At 41.3% G+C, this 24,663-nt stretch overlaps 1 protein-coding gene across 11 annotated transcripts in view; it reads left to right on the top strand.

Annotated features, from left to right (window-relative positions):
• The window catches only part of lrrc7 (leucine rich repeat containing 7), a 149,022-nt gene that overhangs the window by 113,205 nt on the left and 11,154 nt on the right, over positions 1-24,663 (top strand). For 6 of the 11 annotated variants that reach the window (XM_049587918.1, XM_049587916.1, XM_049587914.1 and 3 more), the window contains 18 exons: positions 97-166; positions 1,245-1,344; positions 1,717-1,841; positions 2,544-2,792; positions 2,915-3,037; positions 4,302-4,413; positions 6,998-7,211; positions 9,333-9,839; positions 11,592-11,816; positions 11,905-12,133; positions 12,678-13,028; positions 13,221-13,466; positions 15,240-15,452; positions 16,875-17,042; positions 18,653-18,772; positions 18,983-19,187; positions 20,795-21,066; positions 21,861-21,953. In XM_049587918.1, coding sequence (XP_049443875.1) covers positions 97-166; positions 1,245-1,344; positions 1,717-1,841; positions 2,544-2,792; positions 2,915-3,037; positions 4,302-4,413; positions 6,998-7,211; positions 9,333-9,839; positions 11,592-11,816; positions 11,905-12,133; positions 12,678-13,028; positions 13,221-13,466; positions 15,240-15,452; positions 16,875-17,042; positions 18,653-18,772; positions 18,983-19,187; positions 20,795-21,066; positions 21,861-21,953 — 3,622 coding nt within the window. The remainder of the gene's footprint in view (positions 1-96; positions 167-1,244; positions 1,345-1,716; positions 1,842-2,543; positions 2,793-2,914; positions 3,038-4,301; positions 4,414-6,997; positions 7,212-9,332; positions 9,840-11,591; positions 11,817-11,904; positions 12,134-12,677; positions 13,029-13,220; positions 13,467-15,239; positions 15,453-16,874; positions 17,043-18,652; positions 18,773-18,982; positions 19,188-20,794; positions 21,067-21,860; positions 21,954-24,663) is intronic. The other 5 variants (XM_049587925.1, XM_049587915.1, XM_049587924.1 and 2 more) reach the window with 3 other exon arrangements.

Raw genomic sequence — 24,663 nt, 5'->3', positions numbered from 1 at the left:
TGGTTACGTGCTCTGCAGGCTGTACAGTGCGTGGGCATAAGGAACATCTCTCTTTTATTTTTCCCCCCTCCCTCCCTCCGTGTGTCTCTCTCTCAGGTTAAAGAATCTACCGTTTACCTTTACTAAGCTTAAGGACCTGGCAGCTCTCTGGCTCTCTGACAATCAGGTATCTCTCTTCTCTCTACACGCTAACAAGTCTGCAGCACAAACACACACAAACACTGTAAAGATTCATATTAAACAGATAACCACTGCATGTAAATCTCCATAAAATTAACCACTGTCTAGCCATTTGTATTGAGAGTGCAGATAATGTGACACTACAGCATCATACAGTGGTGTAAATCAAGTATGTAGATTTATTGCTCCATCTATGACCATGTGTTATTTTGTTGTCAGCTCTAGTGTCTTTCATAATACAAAAATATCCTTCATGACAAAGTTTAATCAAAGTTGTTAAATGAATAAAATCAAAGTCACAACAACACCGGGTCCAATTTAAACTGCTGAAGAAGACATTTAAAATTCAAATGTAATTTGTAAAATGGCAATTCAGTCTTTCATTTACATTTAAAGTTGGCTCTCATGTAGGCATATAACACAATTCGAGATCAGATTCAGTGATGTCCTTTGCACTTGGCATTTCATGCATCACAACTGGCAACTTTAACAGCCAGAAAATTCTCATCAACAAAACTGAAGTGCAAAACGGTTTATGAGTGGCTTTCTTTAATTCATATACCAAAACAGAAAATGACAATTCAATTGCATTAATATATTTTGACTTTCTGTGTGCTTTGCCATTTATATTTACAGCATATTACCATTTAAATAGATATCATTCAATGTTTTTATATGTGGTGAATATGGAAATTAAAGAGGCAATTTGACAATTCATTTGACTCACTGTTCAGATTGCAAAATTCAATTTGTATTAGCAATGTAAAGTGGGAATCAGTGTCTCCCCTCTATGAATTTCATTTTTCCCGTTGGGGAAATTGATTTGCAAATTCTTTCCAAGTGATTTACATGAATACGTTGGCTGTTTCTCACCTGTTAGTCAGGCGGGTTTTGTTTCAAGTCAAGCTCTGAATAAACTTAAGTTTCCTGCAGTCAATCAGATATTCAACAACCACCTTTTTGTCTTTCAGAATTAGAGGTAAGTTCAGGTTTAAATTAGGACTTATGTGATCAGTAAACATCCCCTGAAGAATACTAATATAAATGTGTGTCTGTGTTTGCAGTCTAAGGCTCTGATCCCACTGCAGACAGAAGCCCACCCTGAAACCAAACAGAAGGTTTTGACCAACTACATGTTTCCTCAGCAACCGCGACATGACGAGGGTACAAACTGTGTGGGCGTGGGTGTGTGTGTCTGTGGGTGTGTCATAATGAATGGATAGACATGGTTTAAGGACATTTAAAAAGGTCAATGTTGTGTATTTTTTTCAATGCACTTAGCTTCATAACAGCATTAGCATTTGTCACATTATAGGATGCCATGTGCTCTGAAGTCATGTGTGACAGTGTTTTTATGCATGAATGAATGTGTGTGTTACTTGTGTGGTTGTGAACGTACATCTGAATTGAATGCAGCAGTATTTGTGCATGGATCAGTGTTAGTCTGACAATCCACAGACCTACTGTATAATAGCAGTTTTAACCCCGCCCTCATTGTTTGTGTGTGTGTGTGTGTGTTTGTGTGTGTGTGTCCAGATTACCAGTCGGACAGTGACAGCTTTAATCCTACTCTGTGGGAGGAGCAGAGACAGCAGAGGATGACCGTGGCCTTTGACTTTGAGGACAAGAAAGAAGAGGAAGACAACTCTGGGAAGGTCAAGGTCAGCTCTCTATCTCTCTGTTTCTGTCTGTCTATATATATCTGTCTGTCTCCCTGTCCACCCATCTGTCTGTCTGTCTTTCTGTCCTAAGACTAACTGAGCACGAGGGGTCATATGAGGCAGCCATGGTTTATATCCAAGTTTTACAAAGACAGCGTTAACTGAGTGGCCTGCTGGAGCACCTCCAACTCTTGAATTATGAAATTCTCCATGTTGAATCATCAGTACAAACAGTGAGCAAATGTACTGGAAAATATCTGTCTCATTGAGGAAAAGTCAAAGGTACAAGACCGCGGGAGCAACTATATGACTCCAGTTTTTGCATTGCTCTCAACCCTCTACTATCTTTTCTGTATGTATTGCATCTGTGATATTTATCATGTCAGGCACAGTATTGGAGTGGGCAATGAAGCACTAGTAACTAATATTGTTAAAGGATGTAGGAGATTTACACATTTTTCTGCTGAGTAACCTGCAGTTCTCCCCAAATTGCTTGTGTTTTGTCTGTCAGTGACTGTATTCAAATTAGCAGTGACTGACAAAATACTAGCAAGAGACATCATTAAATAATCTTTCAACTGTACTCATGTCTTGTTTGCAATGTTTTGTAGTTTCATGTTTACATTCCCACTACATTCTTACTCAGTGTGTGTCCTTCATTTGCATGTGTACACTCAACCCATTTCCATTCTTTGTGTGCAGGTGGAGATAAACCTCAAGCGCTACCCAACACCCTACCCTGAGGACCTTAAGAACATGGTCAAGTCAGTGCAAAGCCTCGTGGGTAAGAGCGTACACGCCGGACACGGGCACCCGCACCAGCATCAACACCAGCACCAGCACCAGCACCAGCTGAGCACAGGCACTGCCACCTCGGCAGGAACCAACATGGAACACACACACCTCAGCAAAGACCAGTACGAACCACCGTGGCCCCTGCCTCCGAAAGAGGTAGGAAACACACATGCGTGCGCACAAATGCATTCAGTATCACCATACTGAATAGTATAAACCAGTGTATCTGTAGGATTGAGCACAAATTAACTGTGTGTGCATGTGTGTGTGTTTTCCAGGTGACAGACAGAGAGATGCAGGACTTCTCTCAGTCTCAGCTAATGGATCAGGGATCAATGCATAACTCTGGCATTGACATTCCCAAGAGGAAGGACAAAGAAGACCTGACAGAGAGCTCTGAGGTTTGTCACATAGTGTGCCCTGCGCACACACACACACACACACACACACACACACACACACACACACAATAGATTCAGACATATCTGGAGGAACTGTTGCTTACTGTTTGTAAATGTAATATAGGGCCCATCCTCCCTACACTGCTTGTACATACGTACACTGCAAGCTAATGTACTATTGCTGGAACATTACATTGTTTTGTTCAAACAGTCAGTCTTTTTTGTTCGAAGCCAACTAAGCTTCCAACAAAAAAGAAGAACAAGTCTTCATCGCTCTTTATTCTCATCCTCACCGCCAGTGCTTACAAACAAAAGTGAAAGGAAAAGCCAACCCCAGATCCACTTTTGTTTTGGAACAAGCTTTATCTGCTTGGCGTTTTGGCTTTCTATATCTCCATTTTTTTTTGCTGCTGTGTGTGATTATTTTTAGCTTCCTCTTGGATGCATGCTGCTGCTACCTGATCACTACCATTTTAGAAAGTCCCGACTTCATCTGCATGCTGGTTTTGGCTGGGAGCTACACGCCCATAAGTGCCCCGACCACAACAAAATAAGAATTAAATAAGAAAATACAGGCAGAGGACGGAGTCTCTGCAGATAAATACATCACCACACACTTAGAGTGGGTTATAAGCAATGATTTCAGTCTAGAAATTAAGCACTCAAAGGCCTTGTGGGGTTTTCTTGAAAAACAAACAAAACCTTTACAGTCAGTGTTACTCACCAAAATGTATTGTTTCTAACAAACATGTTGAATTAATTTCCTTCCTCAAAAAACTTTTGCAAAGATGATTTTTAAGAAATTGTTTTAAAATCTGCATTGTTTACACCCATGTTTACTATCAAGCAGTCTTCCTCTTCCCTGTCTTTTCTGGCACATTACTGCATTGAATGCATATTGTGTTGCCTATGTGAGCGGGGACCCACTCCTAAAAATAAATTTGAGTGCTACTGGAGTTCAAACACTTCACAGGATACCTTTAAATAAACCAGCAACCTGTAAATACTTTATTTAATGACCTCTATATTAGATTGTTGACAACTTTCCACTCCACCAGCTTCAACTAACATTATTTCATAGACTGACAGGCAGCCTCAAATCATGAAGGTCCTTATTCAGATCTTCTACAAGGTTAAAAACTGATGAGCTTGAAATTTGTACTGCTTTTACCTCGTAAGTTCCCTAACTAGGCTGTCAGAGGTTATGTCACTGTACTGTAGTTACCTGATGTGAACCTGTGGCGTTTGTCTCTCCTCTCCACAGGACTCGATGGGTGGCTCTCCCAATGACATCCGCATCTCTGACATGAGGCCCACCCTGGTGGAGCCACCTATGTACAAACCAAAGGTGGTGCTGCTGGGGAAGGACAAGAAAGGTATGATACTCTACATGTACAGCAACACACATACACGGAGACACATGGGCGCGCACGTGCAGCACACACAGTAATTTAATGTGGTCTATTGTAAAGCGCTTTGGGGCATGTTGTAATAATGTCCACTAATTAATCATGGTGGTAAGCGGATTAATTTCAGCACATAACGGAGAAGGAGAGGGAATACCATAAACCTCTACAGTGAATATACGTTTTAGTCTGAAGTGTTCAGCCTTTAGCTCAACCCTTTTTACTTATTTGCCCTGAAGGCCTCAATTTCATCCGAGGTAAACTAAAGATTTACTGCTTAGCCCAGAGCTAATTTTACCGCCCTATCAAAAATCCTTTTTTTGTTCAAAATAATTTACTGCCTTAATCCCGAAACAGTTTATTATCTCTTCTCAGTGACGAGCTGTAGCTCTGAGCGCTCCGTCATGTAATCTACTCGTTTGTCAGGGAACTCGAAGTGAAGTGATTAAAAACGCAAATGGCTTGTCTCTCCCGGTGAGTGTAAATTCTTAATAAAGGATCTTGTGGTGAAGTTAATAAGAAGCTGCCTTTGGTTTGGTTTGTCAAGATCTTAATAGGTTTGACTCATGAGCCTGCTGCTCCCTGGCCCCGCCTTTATGTTTCTCTGCAACTGTTGGGTTTGTTTTGGTTCTGATTTCTTTCCAGGTCCACCATTCAAAAGAGCTTCTTGATTTAAATGGGACTAGTGTGGTTAAATAAAGACTTTAAAACTGTTAAACCCGTGTTTTATAACCAGGCCATGTCTTGCGTCAGTGCAGTGGACTCAATATTGTCCAAACATATAATGAGAGCACCACAGGAATCTGGGTTAAGAAGCGGCTGACAAGACTAAGAAAGAAATGTGATTCATCAACCTTTCATTATCTTTCATACAGTATACAGGATAAACAGCATTCTGGATAAACTTAGTGATTCTGTTGTACTGTACAGTAGCTTTTATTAGCTTTTAAAGCTTTGCCAACACAGTTTACAGCTCCGTTTCTATAACCAAGCAGTGAGCTGGGATTTGGGAGGATTACTTTGTCCTAATAAGGGTCTGTATCTTTAACACAAGATTAAAAATGTGAAATCGTACAGTAGGCTCTGTTGGTTTCCATGTGAGAATCATTTCTTAGCTCGACTAGCTTTGCCCCCTCAGCTTCAACCTACATGTTAGACAAAAACATAAAACAAATGTGGAGCTGGGACTGAGGTTTCTTTAGATAGTCTACACAGTATCAGAAAACAATGAAAAATGCCCATTTCAATTTCCTCGACCCAAAGGTGAAGTCTTTAAATTACTTTCTCTCTCTGTTTTATATCATTTACAATGTTATGAAACAGAAAGCTCATATTTTCAAGCTAATATAATCCTCATATTTGGGCAGCACATGGAATACAGTTTTACATAATAAATGTCTTATTATTCTTCTCTTATTATCTGTTGAACAATTAATCGTATTGTTCAAACACTGAAAACATTGTTTGGCTGTGTTTCCATGGAGCTTCTTGTTTCCCTGCCAAGCTAATAGTTGCTTTGGGCAGAAATAGCAGAAAGCAAATATGTTCAAGGAATTATTCCCCCCCTAAATGATCATTTGTATGTCAGTTACTCACCCCATGTCACCATGAATTTGTGAAGAAACCTTTTTTGTCTCGCAATCCTCCACGGTAAAGAAGAATCCAATGACAAAGACATCTTCTGGTAATGTCACTTTAATTAATGTCAAGTTGTCATACTCAAGACAAGCCAAACAATGTCAACCTGTCATGACAAAAACCAAATGACACTTAATGACAGCAGTCATAAACATTTATGACATGTACATAATGTTCATGACAAGTTCATGACAGTGTCATGTCATAGTTATGGCAGTGTCATGTCACCCTTATGTAGATACCTTCAAGTAAAGTGTTACTGGAAGTACTGAGCATACGACCAGATAAATGAGACTTGGATGATACTGCACGAGCTGTGTAAGAGTTTTTAAACAGCTGTGTAGATGTAGTTTTGCTGTTGTAAAACACATACCTGTAAATTTATCCAGAAATCTTCTCAGTTTTTGGATTCTTCTTCACTCTGGGGGCATGCAAGATTTTCTTTCCAAATTCAACAGGGTGAATAACTGACATACATGTAGTCATTTGGGGGTGAGGTATTCCTTTAAGATCATCAAATTTGAACACAAAATCAATCAGACGTTGAGTAACAATGATTAAAGCAAAACAGAAATTAGCCATGTGTGTTCATTTTCTTTTTTTCAGATGTCCACATTGTACCTTCAGGAATCAGTCAGCAGAAACTACTGTCATTGTCATTTTGAAATATGGCCATCAAAGTGTGGTTTAAGTCACCAAAACACTACCAATATAAGTATTATTAGCTGGTATTTTGATAAAGATCTGAGGCAAGAAATCAAATCCAGAGTGATCAGATACAGACAGGGTTTTTCTTTTCAGACATGACACAAAGGCACTTTAGCACTCGTAAAAGAGGGCTATCAGGAAGAAGAGGATGTGACATTTTCACTGAGCAGAGCTGTCTGTCTCTCTCTGTCTATCTGTCTCTGTCCAGAGTCCACAGATGAGGAGGTGGATAAGCTCCACTGTCTGAACCACAGCGGCTCCTCAGCCACCTACTCCGACTACTCTCCCTCACAGGGCTCCTCCGGCTCCTCCAACCCACCCGGCAACGCGCACTCACACACACTCTCTCACACACACCCACACGCTCCCGCCCTACCGGCCCCAAGCAAGGACCAGGCCCCTCAAACACACTGGACCAACAGGTACACACACAGATACACACACGTCGGCTTCATGTTCCATTTCATCACTGATCGCTGTCCCTCCCTCCGACTATCCATCATCTCTTCTTCTCTTTCGATTTCAACCCCCTTCAATCTCCTCCATCTATCATTCATCTCATCCATCTATCCAATCGCTCCATCGTTCCTCTCCTCCCTCCATCTTTCTGTGTCTCTCTCATCTCTCTGCTCACTCAGTCAAGGTCACAGAGACTCATTAGGATGCTGCAGACTTCTGTTCAGGACTCTCAGCTCTCTTCTGTGTTTCAAAGGTGTCCAGTGCAGGCATTGGTGTTATATATAGGATTATTTTATACCAACATATAAAGAGAAGCGAATAAAGAGGTTTGGTCCTTTGACTGAAGATGTTACCTTGATTGCAGTGCACTTATGATGATGTTAGATACATAATATAGCATATATCACATTGAAAACTAAGGGCTGTTTCATAGTTGACGCAAAGGCATGCAGACACGAATGCATTGGGACTCCATGATGCGTGCTTGCGTCTCAAAATGTGCTGTCCATTCTTTTGATACGCGACGCAGCAACGTGTGTAACACCATGCGTTGCCAGCGGGGGTGATAATGCAACCCATTTATATGACAGTTCTAGTGCCCTGCACTCTAATAAAATAGCAGTACTAGCTAGCTACAGCAGTACTAGCTTGCTGGAATGTACTGGTGACTCTGCTACCCCCTGTTGCACGAGTGATGTATTGCATTTCAAGTGTCGCCCGTGTCGCTTGTGTTCAATGTGTTGACTGTGAAAGGAAGTGTGTTGCTCGTGTCGCTTGCGTCACTTGCTCGCGTTGCCTGCGTCGACTATGAAACGGCCCTAACAAAGCTTGTTTTGAAACTGAGTTGTTCAAAAATCTTGCAGCTATGGACAACAACAATTAGCTCAACTGAAACTGCCAGCCATATTTATGACATTTTCAGTATATAGCCTTAATGTTACTGAAGATTGGAGCCTGATACCATTGACTAGATTTGAGACACTCACTTTTTAACATCAACACATGACATAAACATACAGTTTTTGGTAAGAATCCCTAAAATTTGTTAATTTGTTTTGTTATTGTGACCATAATGTGTGCTGAGGAAGACATTTTACAGTTGAAAATTGATCTTGTAACGGCCTTTTTAATGTTTCAAATATATCTTTGGCATTTTCCAATTTCCAATTACTAGGTAATTACTGGTCCAGCTCTAACTTTCAGTGTTGGTGCAGACTGTTGTATCAGCATCTATTCTAAGTAGAATGCGTGCTATATTACTGGCAAGTAATTTACACATTTTAATATCACTGCATTGCTAAAATTCTCTATTTGTGTTACTGTTTTCTACAATTTTACAGCCTTGTAAATGGGGACTGTTTGATATGTAACAGTTGACATGACATGTAACATATCATGATGGAACAAAAATGTACCAGATCTTCACACAAGCCCAACCAGTGATCTAACGATTCAGGAGTCTCATAGCAAAAGTTGGATTTGTACCATACTAGTTTGTTTATTCTGTTTACTCTCTGACACCACAACGCCTGAGCAGATATTTTGTGTGTTTTTTGTTTTTTTGAGAACAGTAACCTTTTCCATTGCTCTATCAGTGGAATAGAACGTATAATAATGTTAAGAACTCATTTCTTTGTCCTCACTCTTCCCATGCCTCTCCTCGTTCTAAGGAGCCCCTGCAGGTTAAAAGCTCGCTTTGGTATTTTTTGACATTAAAGTTGTCATTTCACACGCCCTGGGGTGATGTACAGATCACAATCTGTATACTTGTCCCTTAGTCTGTGTACTTGTGAAAAATGTGGTATTTGCAAACTGCGAGTTGCAGTGAGGGAGGTTGAAGGCATTAATATTTTCTGTCCAAGGCTGCTCTCGCAAACATTAATTACAACAAACATGGTTGTTGGCCAAATTGATCTTCCAGAGAGACATCAGAGAGAGGGAGAGAAAGTTATGTTGTTCCAGTGCCCATCGGCTCTGATTAAATATACAGCTCATAATGATGAAGTATGGCACTTTAGTATAATTCAGTCCATTTTATTATTTTCCACAGCATAATTGGTGTTTGATATTTTGTGTCTTTGCAGACTGGCTCAGTCGTTCCCCAAACCCATTGACTCCAAGCCCCTGCTATCTCAGAGAGAAACTCCACCATCAGGAACCCTGCAACAGCGCGGGGATCGACGCCCGCTGAGCGAGCCTTTTGATTGGTCCGAGGCCCCTCACTATGACAACACAGGTTTTGATGCTGAGGAGTCTCCTCTGGACCCTCCATCTTCTACTGGGAGTCAGGGAAACCCACCTCTGGGCTCCAAACCTCGCAGCCAGTCAACACACGGGCGCCGCCCCCTCCTCAGGCAGGAGCGAATCGTAGGAGTACCTCTGGAGCTGGACACTCAGACACTCCCCTTTCACGGCAACCAACGCTCCACTCCGGACAATGACCCACAGTCCTCTGGACATCCTTCCCAGAATCCTTGGCAGAACTGGACCAGAACCCCCAGCCCGCTGGAGGACCGAACTGCTTTTCCCTCCAAACTGGACTTGACGCCCACCTCCAGCCCCAACCCTGACCGCAAGGACATGGACCAAAGGTAACTGAGTGGAGCTCCAACAGTCCCACAGTTAACCCTGAAATGAGTATGTGTTTATGTGGAGGGATTTATTACCCACAGGTTTTAATTTCAGCAAACCATCACAGCTGCATTTGCACTTTTACCATGTTTGTATTTTTTTCTGGTTAAAGCTTCAGTATTATGATCAGCCACTCTATTATATTATTAAGTATCTATTATCTAAATACTTCTGGGTTTATACGGCAGATAACAGAGAAACAGTGCTCTGTAATAATATCCTGTGTTTTGAAACTTTCCAGCTTTGACTATTTTCACTTTCAAACAATCAGATACTCAAAAAAGCAGTTGATTAATAGAAAAGTTGATCAGCAAATAATGAATTAAATATTGATGCTTGTTGTCAAGCAAAAATGCTAAACACTGTTTCACAACATATTCCTCTGTTTTATATTCTTGTAAACTGAATCATTTACATTTCATCAAGGTTAATAATGTGATTTTTTTCTATTTGTTTTTTAATTTTTGGTCCAGATGAATAATCAACAAATTAAGGACAATCATTTTTAGCTGCACTCCTAATCTCAAATGTCAGTCTGTGAGTAACTGCTGTATTATAAACCAACTGATGCTGGCAGCAGAGGTTGCATCAGACTTCCTCATTGTCCGTCAGTTTGATGAACAGGGTTGTAAAAATCAAAATCTATAATAACCCGTCATTTTAATTTTCGTTTTTCATGTTAATAAGACACATTTAGGTCAATATCATTTCATTTCATTCATTCATTTTCATTTTATATTACTTAATAGAAGCTCATTGATTATGCATGTGTAAGGACATGGGGGAAAAAAAAAATAGAGACACTGACTGCAGTCACTTTTCATGTCAACACCACACAAAGCAGATAAAGAATTTTTTCCACCACATCAGTCCCTCTTTTTTCACCTCATTTCTTAACAAGGTGGTGGCAGTAGTTCAGTCCATAGGGACTTGGGTTGGGAACCAAAGGGTCAGCAGTTCAAGGCCCCATCCTGACCAAATATGGAGCATGGACTGGTAGCTGGAGAGGTGTCAGTTTGCCAAGGTGCCCTTGAGCAAAGCACCAGACCTCCAACTGCTTGGGGCACCTGTTCATGGGCAGCCCCCTCACTCTGACATCTCTCCATTTAATGTATGTATAAGTTCTGTTTGTGCATGTGTGTGTATATGACAACAGAGTGAAAAAATTTAATTTCCCCTCTGAGATTAATAAAGTATATCTTCTTCTTCTTGCCAACATGTAACCATGTAGCCTACCAATGCGATGGTTAAAGCCTGCTAGATAACAAGGTCATGCATGTGATAACAAAGACAACACTAGACAACAGCTAATTAATATGCACATGCCACCAACTGGACAGGGGTGTGAATCACTTGAAGTTACTGTAGATTGTGCTTATTCGTCAGAATGATGTACAACCTTTTTTCCGTAATTGTTAAAGAAGATTCAGTCAATGACAAAAAATATTGGGCTAATGCAACCACTGGTTGGTTGTAGATAATCTACAGGAAAATGCAATTATAATATTTGTGCAAAAATCATTGTTATGAAGCTGCTGGACCCATTCTTCATTTCTGATCTCACTGGTACTAACACTAACCTGATTTTAGACATAACTGCACCCAATTTCACCCATCTTTTTTTCCTGGTTATATTAATATAAAACTGCTCCAGTCCAACTCATTTTTGGGCTCATATTTGTGTAACACTATCGTTTGTTTTGTGCCCCAAGGATGGAACAAGGTGCAGGGCCTTTGCCTGGAAGTTGGACGTACCACGACAATCAGGGGGAGCAGAACAGGAAGGATCAGCTTAGTGTCAGCGGGGGCAACAAGGTGACCGTGGTGATGAGTAAAAGCTCAGACCGCCTGTCCCCCATGATGAGGGAGACAAGATCCAAGTTTAAGAAGTCACAGAGCATTGATGAGATTGACATTGGCTCCTATAAGGTCTATAGGTAGGTTTAGTTTTGTTGTTATCTTAACAATAGGAGTATGAGGTGATTGCAAATTTGTAGCTGACCTCTCTCTCTGTTCTCTCTACAGTATCCCCATGGACAGCTACAGTTCATCCATTGAGCAGCAGACTAGTTTGGACCGTCAAGAGTTGCCTGGTTCTATGGAGCAGACCAACATGTCACGGTCACAGTCTGCCCCCATGTTAGATGATGACCTGGTCTTCCCAGGACAAGGCAACCAGAACCAGTCGGGACAGAACCAAAAACCTGCCATCCCACAGAAGGCCTACCACTTTGACCATAACTACAACCCCCAGGTTAGCAGCTCGACTCTTTTTTTTGGGCCACTTGAGGGCAGCAGAAATAAGTTGTGAACACAACTTTGACTTATCCTCACCTTTTAAGTAACATGCTAGAGAAGCATTGTTTTATTTAGAGCCATGTTTCAGGATACCTGGCAAATATCAGTTCAATTTTCTCTCACTATTAGCTCTGTTTTTGGTCTCTACCAACTCCTGAGGGAAACGTCTGGCTCTTTAGCTGCTAAATAATCCACAATGTTTACCAGCTTGTCTCTAACTGTGTATGTCTGTTGTTTTAGTGCTCATTCTGTTGAATTTTTAATTATGGAAGAGCTCTCATGTAGTACATGTTAAAAGTTCGCTGTAACAAGATGAGACAAACCTCCAGAAGTCAGGAAAGACAAAGGTTTCAGGAGGTGTTCAGACACTCTATTCATAATCTTCTCAACAAGTTAAGTAAACTAAAAAATCTGAATCTGAATCTCAAAACAATTTTTATGCCAATATCAATGCCTTAAAACTTTTCATGGACTTACTGGTAACCATTCTAACCAATCAGGTGACCATGGACCGTCGGGTCCCTCCCCCCTTCCCCAACACACCAGACTACGTCAACCACTCATCGAAGGCCTTGGAGTACATCAATCAACCAGGGAAGACATTACCCAAGGAGCTGGTGAGCCCTCGGTATCGTGCGTATCCACCACTTGAGATGTTTTCTTTCCCCCAATCACCAATCACCCAGGATGGTCAGCCCAGCCAGCATCAGCAGCCAGTCCCAACACAGCGCTCCAGGCCTGGATTTTTGAGGAGAGCAGATTCACTGGTGAGCTCCACAGAGCTCGCTTTGTTCCGCAGAGTCCATGAAGCCCAGCAGGAGGCACTGCAGGAAGCTCAGTACAGACAGCAGGTAGGAGATCTGTTGTCTGCAAAATAATGCTTCTTTTTGCGTGAAGTCAAACTGTTGAAAATGAATTGAATAAATAGTGACATAGAAGCATTAAGTTTCAAGTCAGTTGAAATCTGTCCCCCACATCCTCCCACAATACATTTTTGGATTGATGTAGGGTTCTGTTATAGTTGTGAACTCTCCTCTCCTCAGGCGGACCCCCCTCTTTATGGTCGGGCTCTGCCCTACTCCACCCAAATGGAGCACTCTGCCCTCACCAACATGGCCGACAACCAGAGCCAGATGATGCACAACAAGAGAAACGGACGCTACGATGACGACTATCCCACATACCAGGAACAGAAGAAGCCCATGATTGGCTATCCGACCAAGAGCCTGACTCAGCGTCGCCCCCTGTCTGCCAGGAGCTACAGTACTGAGACCTACGGAGCATCTCAGGTAGAATATCTGTCTGTCACCTGAGCTACTGATATAAACAGTTTAAACTGTGTGCCATTGCTTTCTCATAACATGTCACAATTAAAACAAGTAGGGCTGCAACTAATAGCTATTTCAACTACTGATTAGTAAATGTACTCATACTTTAATACTGGCTCAAAAGCCAATACCAGGAAACCAGCAAAGACATATCGACAAGAAGAGAGAAAAATAGCCATACTGTTATTCTGCATTACACAATCTTTGCACTTGAGATAAGTGTCTGCACTGGTCATTTGTTCAAACAGCTTTGAAATGTCCAAAAGAATGTCCTTTGTTCATGTTCAAAAGGCAAGTAGACATGTTCTTATAGCTCAACAAAAGGCTTGTGAGGTTTGAATCCTGTCTCATAACAACAGTAAACTTTGGTGGCATTTAACCATGACCACCATCTCTCCCTAACCTTTCCCATGTCTATTTAGTTGTTGGGTGCTTGTTTGGGTAATTTTCTAGAAGGTACTGACAACCAGCCTTTTTTGATACAGAGGTGTGTGGACTTACAGAATATGTAAATGACTGAGTGGAAGCATTTTTATTCATCCATTTTCCACCAATTACCAAGGTCAAGGTCACTGTAGTAGCAGACTAAGCAGAGTAGCTCAGGTGTCCTTTGCTTCAGCCATATCCCCCAGATTCCCAAGGCAATCCCCTAAATACATAAATAATCCCTTCAGCATGTTCTGGGTTTGCCCCAAGTCAGACTTTCCAAAAATAGCCACAGAGAGGTGTCCAGGAGCATACTGATCAGAGGCGCAAAGCACCTCATCTGGCACCTTTCAGCACAAACGTTTAAAGGAACAAAACTAGGAAACTAACATTGAGCACTTCTGACTGCAGTGTGATTCTGGTAGTATTTAGCCAAAGCCAAAAGGCCAAAAGTGAAGGTCTGACATATATATATCACCTGTTATGTAAAGAGCTTCACCTTTAGACTAAGCTTCATCTTCTCCAATATAGTCTGGTATAGTGTCTGCATTACTGCAGTCTTCCTTTCCTTTTTGAGGTCAGTCATTATTTGTTTGTCTGCAAGACGTTGCTTGTTAGGAAACTATGAACATAAGTTGCCTTAGGCTGTTTGAATAAACATAGAGTGCTATCATTTTAGTGTCGTCTCAGATTACATGGAATGTAGCTCTTATCTCAAGGAACACAAAATGCGATGCATGGTTCTTTAAACCTACATTAAATGACTGTTTGGCCACTTTGGTAGTGCAGCAAGCTGTAAACACATCTGACATGCAGTATGTTAAAGGTATACCATGCAGGGATTGTCAGTTACCGTTTTTAAACAGTACCACCAGCGAAAGTGCAAACTAACTCTTGTTAGTTCTGGTTTCTATCACTTCATAAATATAAGCCCAATTTTAGCTCTGTTTTGGTCTCCACCAAGTCCCCAGGGAAAATAGCAACTAATTGCCCCACTATGTTCAACAGCAATTTTTCATTGTAATTATCTGCTTGCTGCAACTAGAAGGTAGATGACAGTGGTGAACTGAAACATTAGGGTTGGGGGCACTAAAACCAAACCTGAAAGATGATAAAACTCCATAGAGCTGAAGGGAACTGCAAATCTGGTGCTAATTCTCTATGGTTTGGTCACGTAAACCCTGTCACACACACATTATTTTTTCTTTTGGTAATGGAGAGGTTCTGATTAATGCAGCTTTAAATAAAACTGTCAAGTCCTACTTAATTTCTTATCATCTGTATAAAATATTAACCCTTTATCCTCAGGCCCGTCCAGTGTCAGCTCGTCCTACCATGGCTGCCCTGCTGGAGAAAATGCCTCCTGACTACACACTGGCAACTTGCCCTGAGAAACCATCTGACGACACCATCAAAGTAAGACCTGTGGTAGCACAGAAGCCTGAAGACATCACCTCCAGGATGCCTGCTGATTGGAGGCAACAGCTACTTAGGCACATAGAAGCCAAACGATTGGACAGGGTACGTCACTGCAATGCAGAAACACTTCAGAGGGGGATGCACTCACACTCACATACAGCATTCGGAAGCCCTCCCTGTCTGTATCTGTGTCAGTCTGTGTTGTAAGGTTGACCAGATATGTGTCCGGCTGCATGTGTGTCCCATCCACACTGTCGCTCTGTCAGCCTGACCTACTGTACACTCACCGCTGGATATGTGCTGAAGAAATCACATGTCCTGAAATGTAATTCAACAAAACCTGCATTGTGACAAGAAATTTGATCTTGTGATGCATCAATAAGTAAATAAATAATTAAAGACAGCACGGGCAACTCAGAGAGTGCAGACCTCTGTCAAGGCCAAAGGCCCTATCTCATTCGCTCTGTGATTCAGATCTGCACAAAGATTTAATGGTTTCTCCCTTGGACCATCCTTAACCCTTCTACCAAGTTTTATGAAAATCCTGAAAAGCTCACTTACTCATTTCTTTAATTTCTACAAAAGTGTAAAAACAACAATTTAACGAAAGGTTAATGTGACTAAGTGCAATGGAAACAGATTCAGCAAATAAATGATTACGTACAGTACAGATGTCCTGTCATTATGTAGGCCCTCGCAAGCTCTCTTTGTCGTCTCTCTCGGCATTTAACACACTGTCGTGCATGCAGGGCCATTACCCGAACTCTTCCAAGAGCACATAGCTGCAATAGTAGTTGTGCAAAACTATATATTTCCATCGTCCACTGTGCTCTCTGTTACTATACATCCATTGTTTTCCTTTGTTTGAGATCTGACTGGCACTTTTGATGACATCATCTCAACGCGCCCTCCTCTGCAGTGGCACCTGACTGGAGAATCAGCTTTACCCTACTGTTAATCTTGATAAACCAACTCCTAGTAATTGCATAACAGCAGTGGATGTAAAAGTGCATTAGTTCGCATTTTCTCTTACTGATATTCTGAAAAATTGGTCAGAATTTGCCCTACATTTGGATTGAAACCCAACTACATGTATGATTTGGACTGAGCTGTGGGATGGTGCTAAAATCAAGCACTGAAACACACAGTCTCAATGTCTCTCCAGTTACCAGTTTTTAATTAGGGATTGGGCTCATTGTTTCTTAAATATCCACACATGAACACATTTAACTAATTTAAGAACTTACACGCTAATGTTGGAATGAACTGATCCACCTGTTGTTGCTTGTATGACACAATGTTCTCTGTCTGTATTGACCGCTCACTAGCTAACATTTCTCTGTGCTTTCAGCAACTCTGCACTGTTGTTGTTGTTGTTATTTTATCGGTGTTATTGTTGTTTGTTTATTTGTGTGTGGAGCTCACAGTGTGTTATCACCACGCTGCAGCCCGCTGTGTGGGCTCCACCCCCCACCTCTCCCCCTGCATTCACCCATGTCATGTAATGTTGTCTTCTCCAATCAGAGTGGTGTCCTAAAGCACAACACGCTCACGCTGGGCATGCTCTGTCAGGGCGGGGGTCACGGCCAGGGGCGCAGCAGCACTTTGAACTTTAACCTTTACAATAACACTAAGCATGAGCCCCCTGCTGGCCGCTGGCTGCCACTACCTCCTCCTCCGTCTGCTAACGCTGTGAGTATCCCTCTGAGAACAATAAACCCCTGGTACTGCTGTTATTACTGCACACATAGGTAATTATAGAGAATAGCTGCCACTGCGTCTTCAGCCAACTACAGCAACCATTATCCATTATTTAAATGTGTGCCATTATTGCTTTTATAATTTAGACTGTTAAAACTACCTTGTCTACCAACTCAAGCTGTGAACTTTGAACTGGGTTTGATACGCTTTAGTTTTGGCATCTTGACTTTGTCATATTTGCTGTCACCACAACCACACAGCATTAAAGGAGACAGATGAGCAGTGAGAAAAAAAATCATACTGCCCACTCTCGTACCTTGTAATGCTTTCAGTGGCGTTACTTCATGTAAACAAAAACAACCAATGAGTGCCAAGGAGTCTCTAATGCAGCTGTCAATCATGTCAATCACAGCTTGTGAACTGTGGTCAGACTTTTGAACCAGGCAGCTCTGATCAAATATGAATCAAGATTCTGTTGCCCATTTCTCGGCTTAAATGTTTTCGGAAATTTTAGTGTACTGTTTAGCTGTAAAATGAGAAATTAATTTGTGACCTGGCTGCCATGTTGGAAACAGATATGTCTCTGAAAATATCTGAGGCAAGAAAAAGGCAATGCAGTAACAGAATCTTGATTCATATTTGATCAACACTGCCTAGTTTGACAGTTTGACTGCAGTTCACGGAGCGACTGACATGATTGACAGCTGCGTTTTAAACTCGTCAGCTCAGATTGGTTGTTGCTGCCGTCCCGTACCCTGCCTGATTCTAGGGAATACCATTCGATGCAGTAGAAGAGGAGGGACATTGTTTTTTCACAGACTATCTGTCTCATGCACTTGTCTCAGAATATAGTGACAGTTTCAGCAAATATGACACAATTATTTTCATAAAAGTTACCAGCTGTAGCTTTAAAGTCAAGTGTGGCAGCTAATAAACTGATTCTGGTGATGGATTGGTATTTCAAGAGTCTGGACTCAACTATAAGACACTTTCCATATTTCAAGGTAACCAAAACAACAGAGATCAAAGCAGCTCAACAAACAGAATATTTTCTTCAACATCCTAAAATTGGAAGATCTTTGTTGTCTCACATATGCCCCCACTGGACATTGCATGTCTACACCACATTCAACCATTTCTGCTACCTGCTAAATAGTCACTTCCAAAGTCCCTGAAAACTTGTTTTCTCAAACAGCTTCTTACTATGGGTAATGGGATGCTACGTGAATTGACAATTTTGTACCGAAACAATTTTGGTTATGCCAAGTTCTCAGGGGCTTTAAATGAGAGGCTCTTGAGTTAGAAGTAAGAGGACGATACAAGATAAATTCTGTACTGACACTGTATTTATCAGCTGCATTAGTCATCACTCCATGTTGACTGATGGTTACTTTGCAAAATGTATTATTTTACTTCAAGCATCAATTTACGAAGCTCTTACAGCCATACAGTATGCACACCTTTAAACAATAGACTCTCATATAACATTCATATAACCCTGTCTCTGGCAGGCAAAGGCTGATAGATGAATTAATGACTTAAGTTAAATGTTCACTTTCATTAATGATCCTTTTGTCTTGCTTTCTTTGTCTCCCTCACAGACCCCCTCTCAGCAGGCTGCCATGCTGGATAACGATCAGGAGAGAATGTCAGGGAGCAACCAGTGGGCTCCCTACTCACTTGGCAGGAGGGACGTCCCACCTGACAACCTCGTGAAAAAGGTGGGAGCGGTTGTCTGATCAGTTCACCTTTTTGTCTTTATTCGGCATAGCTGTTTGAGATCTTAAGGCTTGGAGGGAAGAGAGGAGCCAGCGAAAATGTCTTTAACATGGAAATAACTACTCTCCTGTAACCGTTCCTCTGGTGTGGATATCAGCGTGTCTGTCCAAAACAATTTTTGACGTCTCTAACTGCTCCTCTTCTGTCCACAGAGTGCCCACTCTCACAACCCTTCACACCAATCACACAACACCATGATTGTCACTTCCTCTTCCTCCTCCTCATCCACTACACCTCATCGTGTGGTCGTGCAGCAGGGCTACGATGGAATGATGAACAAAGGGGGCCAATACCAACCAGGGATGCCCTTGTCAGTGGTTCCCTCTGGGGGGCAGTACCAAGGCAACATGTCTCAAGGTAAAGGGCAATACATTTAAATATAGTTCACTGGTTGCCTCGCTGGGGTTGGGTGGTAGGATACCACTTTGAGTTATAATGTCGACACTTTAATTATCGAGGTTACAAGCAGTTTTCTGATCATACTGTCACATCTGAGCACAGCATGAAACTAGCACAATTGGTTACAAAAGGGGACCTATCATGCTTTTCCTTGTTTTTTGTCATTTAAGTTTACAGTGAAGGATATTCATATTAAACGTGGCCAAAGTAACCCCTTTGAGCAAAAACCTGAATACTCTGTTTCCAACGTTTCTTTCCTACTTTCAAGACAAGATTACACTAGCCGGTGACAGATTTCTTTTATATGGTCATCTGCTCCAGGCACGCTACTGCATATGTTTACATTACCTTGCCTAAACTGCTACATGTAGCTAACATCAGGGAAATATGTAATCTTGGTTGCTGATGTTGTTCATTTCTCTCTTTCTCTCTCTCTAACCCTTATTACTGCTGGAACATCTCCAGTTGTCTTTGAAAGTTTTTATTGATGATTTTCTCAATAGAAAGTGCCTCTATTTACTGTTACAGTCATTTCCTGGCTGCAGGTACACTGCTACATGTAGCTACATGTAGCTACATGCTAATGTCAGTAAAACATGTACTCTTGTTTGATAATGTTGTTCATTTCTCTCCAATTTCTGATTATAGTCCTGCTAGAACTGGTCTGGTTGTGAAAATTTTGATTTAGGGGCTTTTATTTGTGAATTTTCACAATAGAACGTACTGCGTTACAGTCATTCCCCCAGCTGCAGTAATCAGTCCCTCCAGAAAAACACAATCTTGTGTTCGCAATAATTAATGCAAATTCAACAAAATTCCGCAATATTTGTGGGGTCTTGCGATTTTGAAGTCTGGTTTGAGAGCTACAATATTCACTCAGGATTTTTTGTGGAGGTAGTAATTTTATTTTTTTTTTATTTTTATTTTTTAAAAAAACACATTTTTTTCTCCTGTTGTCATCAGCCGCAAATTTTGTCATTTGCCACAATTTCCCGCAAAAAAAATTGCATAAAAATTCCGCAATTTTTATCACAGTTTTTGACAAAATTGGCCGCAGATTCAAGGGATTTTTACCGCGAGATCCTGGAGGAACTGAATAATGGTGCAGACTATTAACAACCCAAAATACAAGTATGAACCTGAAAATGAGCATAATAGGCCCCCTTTCAGCTGTCATCGACACACTGTATTTGTGTGTTTCCATGGCAGGTAAAAAGTGATGTAACAAAAGCTCATAAAACACCAACAGCCCAGATATTACCATTAGCATTTGTTAGCCAGTTAGCATATCCTGGTGTGCCTCTGTTTATTCCAGAAAGTTTTGTACTGATAGAATTTTTAGTTTTTTTATTTGTCTTAAATTCAGTTCAAGGTACTGTAGCATAAAAAGGTCAATGAAATTTGCCCCACTTTACAATTTAAAAACTGCAATTACCCAGTAATAGCACATTGGTCGGTCAGAGTAAAATTTCACACATGGGCCATGTGTCTAAAATCAACAGCCCACACATTTATCAATTATAGGAAATTTTTAATCGGTTTCTTTCCTTTTTTTCCCCATCCAGGCCATCCTGCTTCTGGACAGGGTTACCCCAGCGCCGGCATGGCTATGTCCCCATCTGGGAACCAACCCCAGTACAACCCCCATTCCTCCCACACATCCCATCAGCCGGCCACCAACCCTCAGTACCATGGCAACCAGGTCATGGTCCATAGTAACCAGGGCATGGTCCATAGCAATCAGGTTGTCATGACCCACACCAACCCACGGCCTCAGAGCGCTCGCTGCCTGTTGCAGACCAAAGGCCAAAAGAGCACGGATGGTTTCCAGGAACAGGTATCTGTCTGTCTGTCTGTCTGTCCATCTGTCTGTTTGTTCTCATCTCGCACTATCTTGGAGGTCTGTTTGAAAATGGGTTGTGCTCAAATGATGCCTCAATATATACTAACCAGGTTAGAAAGGATGTTAGTTTTGTGGATGTAGGTCCATTTGACTATGGTGCAATAATAATGCAACATGAAGTGAACAAATTGAGACAAATGCACACATAAATGGTAGAACTGTAAACTAACTCACCAGATCAGATGTGTCAATAACTGAACATGGTCGTTACCAAGTGGAATCTGAGGGGTCCACATAAGGCCAACAAGCTGTCAACTAAAGGACACAAAATATTAAAATAACTGCAAAGTGTAAGTTTAATTTTAGCCTCGAACAGCAACGGTTTGTTAGAAGAAACAGGCTTAGAAAAAGCCACGGAGGCGTCGTTCTAAATCTGAGATATTTCACAGATGGAAATCAGTGTACCAGTTGAGGTAAGAACACAAAGTCATTCACACCACCCAGATCAGCTGATCTTCCTGCTTTGTCTTCCCGTTCCTAGTATGAGATGGCTTTCATTATGCCAAAGAGAAATACTCTGACAAGGATATTTGCGGTTCGATTGTTGTTGCCAGAGAACTGAGGACCTCCAATATAGCTGCCAAAGCATGTCACACATCACATGAAAGCACGCGTTGTCCGTGTTGTCTATCTACTCTGTATAGAGATTATGATCTTTGTATTTCACTGTCACTTGTCTTTCTTTCTTTTCTGTCTTTCTTTTTTCTCTCCCTCCTCTCGCTCTATAGTTGTGTGTGAGAATAGAGAAGAACCCTGGTCTTGGTTTCAGTATCTCTGGTGGCATCAGTGGCCAGGGGAACCCCTTCAAACCCTCCGACATGGTACGACCCGACCCGGCCTGCCAGCCAATCACAGCCTCCCCGGCTTTACCTCAGAGTTGCCATGGAAACTGCTGCTTGCTACCGCAGTGTTTCGTCTGTCTGTCTGTCTGTCTGTCTGTGGGGCAGCAGTTAACTTGGTTAACTTTAAGTCTGTCATCTTATATTACAGACTTCTAATTGAAGTTTACATGTTTGAAGGGGTAAAGAAGTCAGAAAATATGGAATTAATATTGAATATTGAAATATTAGAAAGGCTTCTTAGCGTCACCAAACAGGAACGGAGACATCATAGAAATGAAACCTGAGTTTGGCAAACTGTATTATTAGGACTGATAGTACAGGAAGCACTTTTATCACCTGATAAACATTCCCACTGAGCAAGCAACGTCCGTGGACGTCCAAGTCTAGTTGATATCATGTCCACAGACATGATATCAACTACACTTGGACGTCCACGGACCTAGTATGAGATGGCTTTCATTAGTCTAGTTGATATCATGTCCACAGACATGATATCAACTACACTTGGACGTCCACGGACGTTGCTTGCTCAGTGGGTTAGTTTTTTGTGTGTGATTTTGGTTCATTTTTACAGCGTCCTCATCACTGTTGGGTCTCTTGGAGCAACAAACTTGAATATTTCGGTATTTAGAAATAGATTTGTACCCACATGGCACACATGATGTCTTATTACAAGATATGCCAAACTCTTTTATCATTTCTACTTCTGAATTTGACTGATTCTGTCAGTGTGTGCCTGTGCCGAGAGCCTGTTGGGGTTGCAGCTCCCCCAGGCCTCCTGCACATAGCAGTCTGTCCTAGAAACATGCTGCTATAGTCAGTCCAAAAGAGAGATGCTGCTCACGGAGCTCTAACAGCTATTTTAGGAAGGCTGCTTTAGTTCTGGGACACCGTGGGTGATTTTAGATGTTCAAACGCTTTGATCTCGGGATGGGAAGTATGGCAGATTTTACTGACTGTTATTCAGATGTTGAGTAACTGACGAGACAGCTGCTCTATAAATAGAAAGGCTTCAATAAGACTTCTTTAAAACAGTCAGCCTCTGTGCAGCCCATGTGACAAATGGCGAATTAATTTAAGTCGGGGGTGTGAAGTGCTAATATAGAAACTGTCAATTCATCATTTAACTTAAGTTTTAAGAGGACAACGAGTGACTCAGTTGCTGACAAGTACAGTTATTTAATCATTCCCATCCCTACTCGTATCCATAAAGCTTCACCGGACGCAGTTTCTCCGTCATTAATACTCTCCAGTGATTCTCCTAAACATTTAGTCAAGTAATTACATTATATATACAGTATTCTTTCATGATTAAAGTGAACTGTGGGTGTAAATGTAGATATGTTAATACAGATTAATAAAAATTGCAGAACAGTTTGCTATATTTCACATTAGAATAAAATATTTACCTTTACCATCATACAGTGACAGTGACTGCCACTCAGCTGCTGATCTTCTGGGTGTCTGCAGTGATGTCATTTAACAAATGTTTTTAGTCATGGGAGTATGTATGCTTTAAAATGTAAATGTTCTAATGTGAAATGTACATTTAGATGCCCTAAATGTTGTGTTATATGAACTGTATCTCTACTCCACTCCTCTCAGACCCCACACTCACGTGTGGCTCCCTCACAGTCTCATGGAGGATATTTGCCTCCTGTCGAAGTTGGCGTGATACAAAAACAGCTTTTATTTGTCACCACCAAAACGTCCCTTTAATCACGTTATTCTTCCTCTGGCCCCCTTGTTACTTCCATCCACACATGTGAGGCATCTTCCTGAAGCAGTCGAAGGCTGCTTTCATGTTTTTTCAGTGGTTGTCAACTCAGAGCCGATTCATCAGCAGTTTTAGATCAAACAAACAACCCATTTATGAGAACTCCTTTTGGTTTGTCTATATAAACATTAGTGACTCTTCCAGTCAGATTAGATGTAACGAGGTTTAAAGCTGCATAAATTGTTTTAATTTTCTCTGAATGTAAATTAAGGGCACACGTAAGGCTAAACTGAGCCAGAGTGTAAATAGTTAAAGGGGTTGTGAATCAAAACAGCTTGACTGATAAATTATACATCTGTGGTTTTGATCCCCAGAGCCTGCTACAGCCACGGCTGTTCCACAGGACTGTGGCTTCCCCCTGTGGTCAGACTGTTGTTTGCACCCTTCCTCTGAGTTATCTGGTCAAAAAGAACATAGATGTAGCCCAGATTTATAAGTGCTCTTTATATTTGTTAGGGATGCACCGAAATGAAAATTTGTGGCCGAAGCCGAATAATATTAAAAGCTTGGCCGAATACCGAGTACCAAATACCGAATATTGTTGTTTAGTTTTTCATTAGTTTTTGCAGATGAACCCCCTCCAGATTAGTGTTGTCACGGTACCAATATTGGGACCCACTGTACAATACCAATGAAAATAACATGGTTCTAAGTAGTATCACCATACCACAGCAAAAATGAGGAAGATGTGCCTTTTGTCATTTATAAAAAGATAAATCACTTTTCTATAATACATCAATGATATTTCAATGGAATAAATTAGTTACTGACTTATTCATACTTCAAAAACAGCATCAATAAGTGATGAACATGGGGGGGTCAAAATAAAATAAATAAATAAAATAAGAATCAACCAGCCACCCTCCTCCCCTGACAGTCCCTTCATAAGTAAAGAACAGTCCCTAAAGTGCG

This window comes from Epinephelus fuscoguttatus, linkage group LG10 (assembly GCF_011397635.1).
Source record: "Epinephelus fuscoguttatus linkage group LG10, E.fuscoguttatus.final_Chr_v1".
NCBI classification, from domain to species: domain Eukaryota; kingdom Metazoa; phylum Chordata; class Actinopteri; order Perciformes; family Serranidae; genus Epinephelus; species Epinephelus fuscoguttatus.
This window is presented reverse-complemented; position numbering and strand designations above follow the sequence as displayed.